The following is a 9,211-nucleotide window of genomic DNA, read 5'->3' as shown; positions in this document are numbered from 1 at the left end:
AGATATTAAACTGTGCCAACATAAGTGGCCACAGGTTTCATGGAAATTTGTTTTATAAAATTGGATTCCTTCACTCATTAAAACTTCTGCACAAATGAACTTGCTTTGACATTTTTCATGCTGGGAACTTTCAGAATACACTACGTTGAGTAGGTGAGGCTCGATAATGCAGCACCCATGTAGATGCAGACACTTTCCTGTGACTGTTGCAGTGTTAATGCTGGCAATTCTAGTGGCCCATCGGCTAAGAATAAGTTCATCAAAATATTGTCAAATCAAATCAATGGAAGGCACCCACCAACTATGGAACGACAATAGGAGCAAGGGGTATAGGCTGTCCTTTCTGCAACCACTCCCATTTACCATCTTCTGTTTTGCTGAAATACTTTGGCCTCCATACTATTCCTTTATTCTCTCTTTCTTCTGCTAAATTCCGTTGCCTTTCTTCCACCATCTTCTTTGCTTCTTTGGCTTTAATCCAATCCTTTTTCAATATGCTCTCACTCAGAGCCGACCAAACAAGCGCAGACTCTGTTGGAGCCAGGCCCTGTCAATGACATATAGCTAGTGATTAAGAACCCAAATACAATAAAATTAACAAAACCCAAAATGCATCTCGGAGAATTGGATTGGATACCTCTCAGTTCTTAAGAGGGACCTATACTAATGAATCTACTGGTTTTAGAACCAGTAAAAACATTAAAATTAACAAAACCCTAGAACCCAAAAACATTAAATTGGTTACCTCTCCACCGGCTTTAGAACCCATAAACATTAAAATTAACAAAACCCATAGAACCCAAAAGCATTAAATTAAATACCTCTCAGCTCTTAAGATGGACCTATACTAATGAATCCACTGACTTTCTATATAGGTTCAAAAAAGATATATTTACCCATGGATTTTTAACAACTGGTGTTTTAAGCATTGTGATTGTCTCGTTAGCATCATACAGTTTCCTTGTCTTGCCCGTTTCAATATTCTTTAAAGAAACAGTCCTACAGAATACCAATGTGGATGTAAAATAACCAAACGCTGCATCCCTTACTGTGAGAAAACAATTTGATTGAAATAAATAACATATAAAAGAGATAAGGGGAAGGCTATCAGTACTGATCCCAATGTCCATCGATCTCATATAGGTCCTGGGCAGTAGTAGTACTGAATATTTTGCCAGTAAGCTTTGTGCTGGATCCTTTGAGCCCGAAAAGGGACTTCCCTCTGTAACATAACGTAGCCTCCAGTCCTGACTGCTCACATTTGACTGATACATTGCCAACCCACTCGGTGCAGGGGCTGGGCAAGAAGCGGAATAATAGCTTGGGGCAATTCATTTCATAGTTCTCACCAAAGGAAAGCAGTCTGAGTATTCTTTTGCCATGCACTGTTGCCTCCACCGAATTCCCTGCATGCATACCTTCTTAGACAGCGAAGCTCAAAGTCAAACCTTAACTATTTCTAATGTATAACTGTATGAAATCTAGAATCTTTCTCCTGCCATCTGAGAAACCATGTTATTTAATGATAGTTTCAATTGTACTTTACCAAATCATACCAAACAATTGTTTTCTATTTGGTCTAGTTATTTATTATGCATGATAATGTATTATGATTAAATATGTAATCACTGTACTTTAGAATATGATAGAATATGTAAGTGTACATGATAGTGTATTATGATAGAATGTGTAACCGCTGTCTAATTTAGAAGATGATAGAATATGTAAGCAAGCATTGTCTGTCAACATCCAAGAAATGATGAGAACTAAAAGGATCCACATCAACAGGGAAACCACAGGCTCACTCAACCAACTCTTGGGGCCAAGTATTGAGAAGAAAAACATGTGTAAAGGCCCTTTCTCAAAAGCAATTTAACGTCGAGGATAGGAAGACAGGTAGAGTTTACTTACATACTAGGAACATAGAGAACGGTATCCTAAAATAAGTTCGAATTAGGATGGTGATTGTCAGATGCAAGTTGATTAACAATGACAATGCTTTAATTGTGAGTGAGGAAAATACATGACTCAGAAAGAATATAGACACCACAACATTCATAGCATAATCATATCCAAGCAGCATATTGAAGTCCAGAGAACTATCCACCACCACTACATCAACTAACACAGTTCTCCCACCTAACGTGATAGGCAACTGAAGAAGAATCCTCAAAAATTCACTAGGTGCCCACAAATGACTAGCAGCTGTCACCAGCTTTCATAATTGAAGAGGATAAAATACTTGCAGAGGATCATTAATCTACTATGCATAGGAAGATATTTTTGGAATAAACCCTAGCTTTTATTTGGAACAACTGACTAGCAGCTATCACTAGCTTTGGAAAACCCATAGCTTTCCAAATTGAAGAGGATAAAATACCTGGAGAGGATCATTCATAAAATACCTGGAGAGAATCATTCATCTATTATACATAGATAGATGCTTTTGGAATAAACTTGGAAAAGTGTAGAGGAAGGAAGGCAAGGCTCAACAAGATTATTCCAATCAAAAGAAACACTAGCAGAACTTGGAGAGGTATTCTAGAAGTGAGTAGAATGTCCCCCCTGTGGATGTAAAACAACCAAACGCTGCATCCCTGACTGTGAGCAAAAATTAGATTGAAATAAATGACATATAAAAGAGACAAGCGAAGAGAGTGGAATGTCCCCTTGTGGATGTAAAACAACCAAACGATGCATCCCTGACTGTGAGCAAAAATTAGATTGAAATAAATGACATATAAAAGAGATAAGGGAAAGGCTATAAGTACTGATCCCAATGTCTACTGAATATTTTGCCAGTAACTTTGTGCTCGATCCTTTGAGGCCGAAACAGGACTTCCATCTGTAATATAACGTAGGCTTCAGTCCAGACTCCTCACATTGACTGATGCATTGCCAACCCACTCGGTGCAAGGGCTGGACAAGGAACAGAATGATAAGACTGGGGCAATTAATTTCATAGCTCTCACCAAAGGAGAGCAGAGTATTCATTTGCCATGCACTGTTGGCTCCACTGAATTCCCTGCATGGATACTTAATAGACAGCTAAGCTCAAGCCTCAACTTTTTGTAATGATGAACTGTATGAAATCTAAAATCTTTCTCCTGCCATCTGTGAAATCATGTCCTTCTAATGATGGTTTCAATTGTAATATACTAAATCATACCAAACATTTTTTTTCTATTTGGTTTACTTATTATATACATGATAGTGTATTATGATAGAATATGGAAGCACGGTCTGCTTATTTAATTTCACCATGCTCTACAACTCCATATGCATTTTCATATATATATATATAGCGCTTTGTGTCTTTGTTATATGTGCATTTCCCGCGTAAGGATATATATTTCAAGATGTGAGATGTCACAAAATAGACAATCCTATTGAAGGAAGTCAAACCAAAACTGGACCATCCCTTTAAGTCATCACCGGTTTCACCATACCAGTGTGATGCACATAGAATGCCAAAGTTTTGACAAATGGAAAATTCAAAATAGCCTTCATATGTCAGTCCATAGCATGGCTGGCCTATACCCTCCACGTGTCCACATGGGTATAAGTGTATATATGGATATGCTTACATTTTTCCAACTAAAAAGTGCATTCCTAGAGCCTTTTAGCTGATTGGAGGTGTTACAGTAAAGGACGAAAAGGGATTGGAATATCTACCATAGAAATGAGGAGCAGGCTGTTGCCACCATGTCATCTCAATCTGTTTTTCTGCATTAGTTGCATGCAGTGCTGAAATCGGTGGATGGTGTGACACCTGCCATGAAGGACAATTTTGTTCAAATAATTATAACTTTATCAAATCAAAATTAAGGAGTTTAAATTGTACCTGCTCTAGCAGCACGTTGAGGTTCCCAGAGGAAACATGGTGTGTTTCACCCAGAACAGGATTGTAAGGAACTTCAGCGAAGATTACAGGTCTGGTGGTGGAGATGCTCCATGCCACCACAACTTTAAATCTTTCCAGTGGACTTATTCCTTCAACGCACTTGCTAAGCAAATCCCGTGCGCTGCAAACCACACTGTCTCCATATACCTGCAACTGGGATTTGGGCATGTTGAACTGCGGAGGCAGCTGCATATTACATTTAGACCATTATTGTTAAGTGATATTTGAAATATTTACAGTTCACTCTCATTAGAGACCAGACCCATGATATACCTCGAATTTGGTAAGGTCGGAGCCCGGCGTAACGGGTTTGAACAAGTTCAAAATCCGTGAAAGAATATGGTTCTTTTGTTTTGCATGCCCATGTCCGTATAAACTCACGTCATGTGCATAATCCAGAGACGATGGAGGAGTGAGTACCGCCCTTTTGGAGCATGGTTTTTCTATTCCCACGTCTGAAATCTCTTGGTCATTTGCTGGGTCCTGCAAACATCGAAAACAATGATTTTGCTGCCGCATAGAAAACAATGATTTTTGTTGCTATCAAGTTCATAGTTAATACGAATATTAAGCATTATGCACAAGTTCATACTTAATATGAATATTAAGCATCATGCACTAAGTTGATGATTAGTTTATTGTCTTTCCATTTTGTCTATTGAATATCACTTTACTCTTATTCAACTGTTCAACTGTAAAAATGGTAAACCAATCATTAACTTATTACTAACCTATTACAAAGTTACATAGTGGTTAATATTGGTCAACTAAAAACACCACCAAATAAATAAGGCTTATTGTCTTTCCATTTTGTCTATTGAATATCACTTTATTCTTATCCAACTGTTAAACTATAAAAACAACTATTAAACTATAAAAACAGTAAGCCAATCTTTAACTTATTACATGGTGGTTAATATTGGCCAACTAAAAACACCACCAAATAAATAACCACTTATTGTCTTTCTATCTTGTCTATTGAATATCACTGTATTCTCATCCAACTGTCAAACTGTTTTTATAATAAGCCAATCATCCAACTATCAAACTATAAAAACAGTAAGCCAATCACTAACTTATTAGTTAATATTCACCAACTAAAAATACCAAACCAAATAAATAACAAGCCCAAATTCCCCAATGAAAATGGCAAAGAGCTATTTCTAATTATCAAAATTCAAAAGAAAACAATTGCAAATCTAAGTACAAAAAGGACCAAGGGACCATCCTCAATACCATAATTCATATTATGGTCCTTCAATACCATGATTCATATTCATAATGGAAAGTTTGTGACAGTGTCAATATCCTAAATATTTACTGTTCTTCGATGTATCTATCAGGGTCGAGAGTGCCGAAAGGAATAAAATCCTTTCCCGGAAACCTAAAACATTAAAGATTCAGAAATGGTGGGCCAGGAGGAATCAGATTCCTAGAAATGTGAAACATTTTGAAGGTTACACTTTGAAGTTTGCACTTGGGGTGGAAAAAAATCAAATCCCGTGCGAGGATACCAGGAAAATTGAACCTCTTGGGGTTGAAAAAATCACTTGGGGTGGAAAAAAATCAAATCCTGTGCGAGGATACCAGGCAAATTGAACCTCTTGGGGTTGAAAAAATCAAATCCTTTTTGAGGGTCCCTGGAAAAGCGAACCATTTTGAGGGTGCAAACTTGGAGCGGAAAGATTTTAAAGGGGATTGAGTCAAAATACAGAACTGTGCACCTGGAGTGCAAGAAATAGATCCTTTTCAAGGGTCCCTGGAAGTGTGAAACATTTTGAGGGTGCAATTTGAGGTTTGTAATTGCAGTGAAAGGATTTAAAAGGATTGAGTCCAAAGATATGATCCAAAGTTCAGAGGAGTCTAAATTAGTTGTAATAATAATAATAATAATAATATCTATTTTTAAGGTCACATCCAAGCCAGACACCAAATTGGTGTATGAGACCCCCTTGTTTGTGGGACAAGGAACCCATCTCCGCGTAGCGATTTGACTGCTAAGTCTATGAAGGCATACATACTCTACCCCTTTGGTTTTGAACCTGTGACCTCTTAGAAGGAAAGACATGCTCTTAACCACTAGGCCCACTCAAGCTGTAAATTTTGCTTGATCATGGATACCAAAGCTAAAAGCTAAAATGAATCTATTGATATATAATTTAAAAACACCACCCACATTGATCTTGGCACATAGCTTATGATCTGTAGACTGTCATTCAGGGCAATATAAATCAGTGTACAAGTGTTATTCAGTGCAATTGAATACAAAATCTGCAACAATGCACATGCAGATTTTAACTGTTCAATATATAAATGATAATCAGTTATCAACAGACAAATCAGTTTCAATGATGCACATAACTGTGCAGTAGATAAAAGATAAATCAATTAGCAAATAGATCAAACAATACAAATATGAAAATGTTCAATAATACATAGTTTGCAAATATGAAAATGTTAGAGTACTACATGAATTTACCATCTCATCCGTTCTTTCACTAGTGAAAGAGCGAGAGGCACTGCTTTGACCCGAATCATGAATACTATGTCTAGAGCGTTGTAACATCTCTTCTAGACTCGCCTGCAACACCTTCAAGGATAGAAGGTGAAACAAGAGAAAAGATTTGTGTAAACAAGAGACTTTTATGGAAACAACGGTCTTGAGTCTTCTGGATTTCATTTAGAATTTAATAACGGAAACTAATATCAGGATTTTTTTTCTGTTGGCCGCAAGCGAGAAACTTGGGAGAAACTGCCAGCAGAATTGCTATTTCACGAAAACAACCCCATCTAGAAATTGGAAATGGACATCATAAATAGGTTTCTGGTGTAGCTACCCCTTCCTTTTAGGTAAGGCTTCTGGTAAAATAACAGAGGCCTATCACTGGCCTTAATTTGGTGCAAATTATGTTTTTACCCATCAAATAATGCGTATAAAAGACAGAAATGCTATATGGTATGTCTACCAACAGTATTCATTTACATCTTTGAAAGAATAGTACAAGTGGTACCTAGAGAGTTTTACTTCGTCATTCTATTCCTGGGAAACAACATCAGTATTCATTTCTTTTTAGAGTAGAATAGAAAAATAGTTAGGTTTAGTTAGAGTGGTATTTAGTGGGTATAATTTTTAGCGGGTTTAGTTAGAATGGTATTTAGTGGGTGTAAATTTTAGCCAGTTTAGTTAGAGTGGTATTTAGGGGATTTAATTCTCTTCCAAGTCAGACATGTTGAGTGGGCCAGACATGTTGAGTGGTATTTGGTGGGTTTAATTCTTAGGTAATACTTAGGTAGTTTAGTTAGAGTTGTAACTATGTTGAATGGTATTTGGTGGGTTTAATTTTAAGCAGTTTAGTTGGAGTGGTAACTGTGTTGAATGGTATTTGGTGGGTTTAATTCTTAGGCAGTTTAGTTAGAGTTAGAGTGGTAACTAGCAGATTTAATTATTTAATTCTTGTCCAAATCAAAAACATGTTGACAGAATGGTATCTGGTGGGTTTAATTCTTGGGCAATTTAGTTAGAATGGTATCTGGTGGGTTTAATTCTTAGGCAGTTTAGTTAGAGTGGTAACTAGCAGATTTAATTCTTTAATTCTTGTCCAAATCAAACTTTAATTCTTGTCCAAATCAAAAACATGTTGACAGACATGTTCAGTGGCCAGTTGAGTGGCCGGACATGTTGAATGGTATCTAGTGGGTTTAATTTTTTAAGGCAGTTTAGTTAGTTAGAGTGGTAACGAGCCTGTTTAATTCTTAGGAAGTTTAGTTAGTTAGAGTGGTAACCAGTGAATTTAATTCTTTAATTCGGCATAATCAAAAACATGTTCAAAAACATATTGAAAATCATGATAAGTAATCCCCATAAACATAAATATATAAAAATTTAAAATATTAATATTATTTGAAATATGTTAATATTAATATTGAGATGAATAATGGCAGGGCTTTCTAATTTCTATAACAAATAAAACTTAATCAATTAGAGTGATCCTTAATTGGTAGATGTACCCCATACTGATCAACCCTAAGAAATTATAAGATCCATGACTGTAGGTACCAAATAAATTCCAAAACAGTTTGGAGCCTCTAGCAATTTATCATACAACAAACCAGGGAATATTTCTAGATCTTTGCTAATAAACATACCATTTAAGACTTTGTGCGTCCAAGACAGCAAATCTGGATGAGAACATACAACCCACCAGTGAATGCAACAGAAGTATCAAACAGTCCCTCCCATCTTGTCCACACTAATTGATCAAATGTATATGAATAGGGAGACCATTTACAGCTTCAATTCTCAGAAGAATTCACACAGTGAAAACGCTTCAGTGTACCAACAATCCAGAGGATGATGGCACCGATTCAATCCAAAGAAGACATAGTTTTCACGTATTGGAATGGCATGGCAATGCAGCTCATTTTATAATTTAAAAAGCACAGATGGCACTCATGGGAGTCTATATTTTACGCCCATAGATATCTAACTCAGATCGTTCTGCTTATTAATAGCAGTTCAAGCAGTCTACACGTTGAATAGGGCGGAAATTTCCTGGTCCCTTGAAAGGAATATTTGTCAGTGTTATTTCACGACACTTGGATTTTCATCGTTGTTATTGATTTGACCGAATGAGAACTGGCCCACTTATGCCAAACAGAAAAGTTAGATAATTAATGGCAAACAGCGAACAAGACAAAGATGGAATTCATGCTGCTCACGTCTATCCTTTTAAAAACTAAAGCATGGCACGTCTCATAGGTGAATATTATCAATTCTTGAAGTCGGTTGAGAATTGATGGGAGATTATTATAACCAGCCAGACGAGCGCAATGTGTGTAGCTTATCCAACCATCCAAAGCTGCATGTCAGACGACATTGACTCCACTTCTTGAAAAACAAAATTTAGGGATATATTGAAACCAGATAGGTAAATTTTGGATGCCAGAAAAATCTAGCTATCAAACAGGGGTGAACTGATATAATCTTTCCAACAACCAATTAATTTTATTAAAATCCATATGAACAATGGTCTGCAGTAAAACATAATGCACTTTATGTTCCCATATTTAACTTTCACTTTCAACTTGGCTTCATAAGATTTTCATAAAGTGTCCCATTTATCAAAGACACTTACAAAAATATGTACTTTATGTTCACATTTAACTTTCACTTTCAACTTAGTTTCCAATTGATCAAAGACACTTACAAAAATATGTTAATAGCATATTACAAAATATCTCTACCATTTCATAAATTTATTTATTTATATTTAATTTTCATTAATTTGAAATTAAAAAAAATAACTT

At 36.2% G+C, this 9,211-nt stretch overlaps 1 protein-coding gene across 1 annotated transcript; it reads right to left on the bottom strand.

Annotated features, from left to right (window-relative positions):
* Nucleotides 1-212: 212 nt before the first annotated feature.
* On the bottom strand, nucleotides 213-8,392 carry LOC149165037 (oxysterol-binding protein-related protein 4B-like). The gene is made up of 7 exons (XM_089432223.1): nucleotides 8,051-8,392; nucleotides 4,178-4,387; nucleotides 3,845-4,090; nucleotides 3,676-3,772; nucleotides 1,115-1,406; nucleotides 897-999; nucleotides 213-547 (listed from the first exon to the last, which is right to left on the bottom strand). The coding sequence occupies exons 1-7, from the start codon at nucleotides 8,051-8,053 to the stop codon at nucleotides 302-304; spliced, it is 1,197 nt and encodes a 398-aa protein (XP_089288349.1). The 5' UTR covers nucleotides 8,054-8,392; the 3' UTR covers nucleotides 213-301.
* Nucleotides 8,393-9,211: the final 819 nt, after the last annotated feature.

The sequence above is a fragment of the Pinus tabuliformis genome, chromosome 5_1 (assembly GCF_031772625.1).
Source record: "Pinus tabuliformis cultivar Carrire ecotype Pingquan chromosome 5_1, CPIR1, whole genome shotgun sequence".
Lineage (NCBI taxonomy): Eukaryota > Viridiplantae > Streptophyta > Pinopsida > Pinales > Pinaceae > Pinus > Pinus tabuliformis.
This window is presented reverse-complemented; position numbering and strand designations above follow the sequence as displayed.

Coding starts and splice junctions, on each gene's coding strand:
- LOC149165037 (XM_089432223.1), bottom strand. Junction 4,091..4,177: donor CCGACCTTACCAAATTCGAG/GTATATCATGGG, acceptor TGTAATATGCAG/CTGCCTCCGCAGTTCAACAT. Junction 1,000..1,114: donor ATCGATGGACATTGGGATCA/GTACTGATAGCC, acceptor GGTATTCTGTAG/GACTGTTTCTTTAAAGAATA.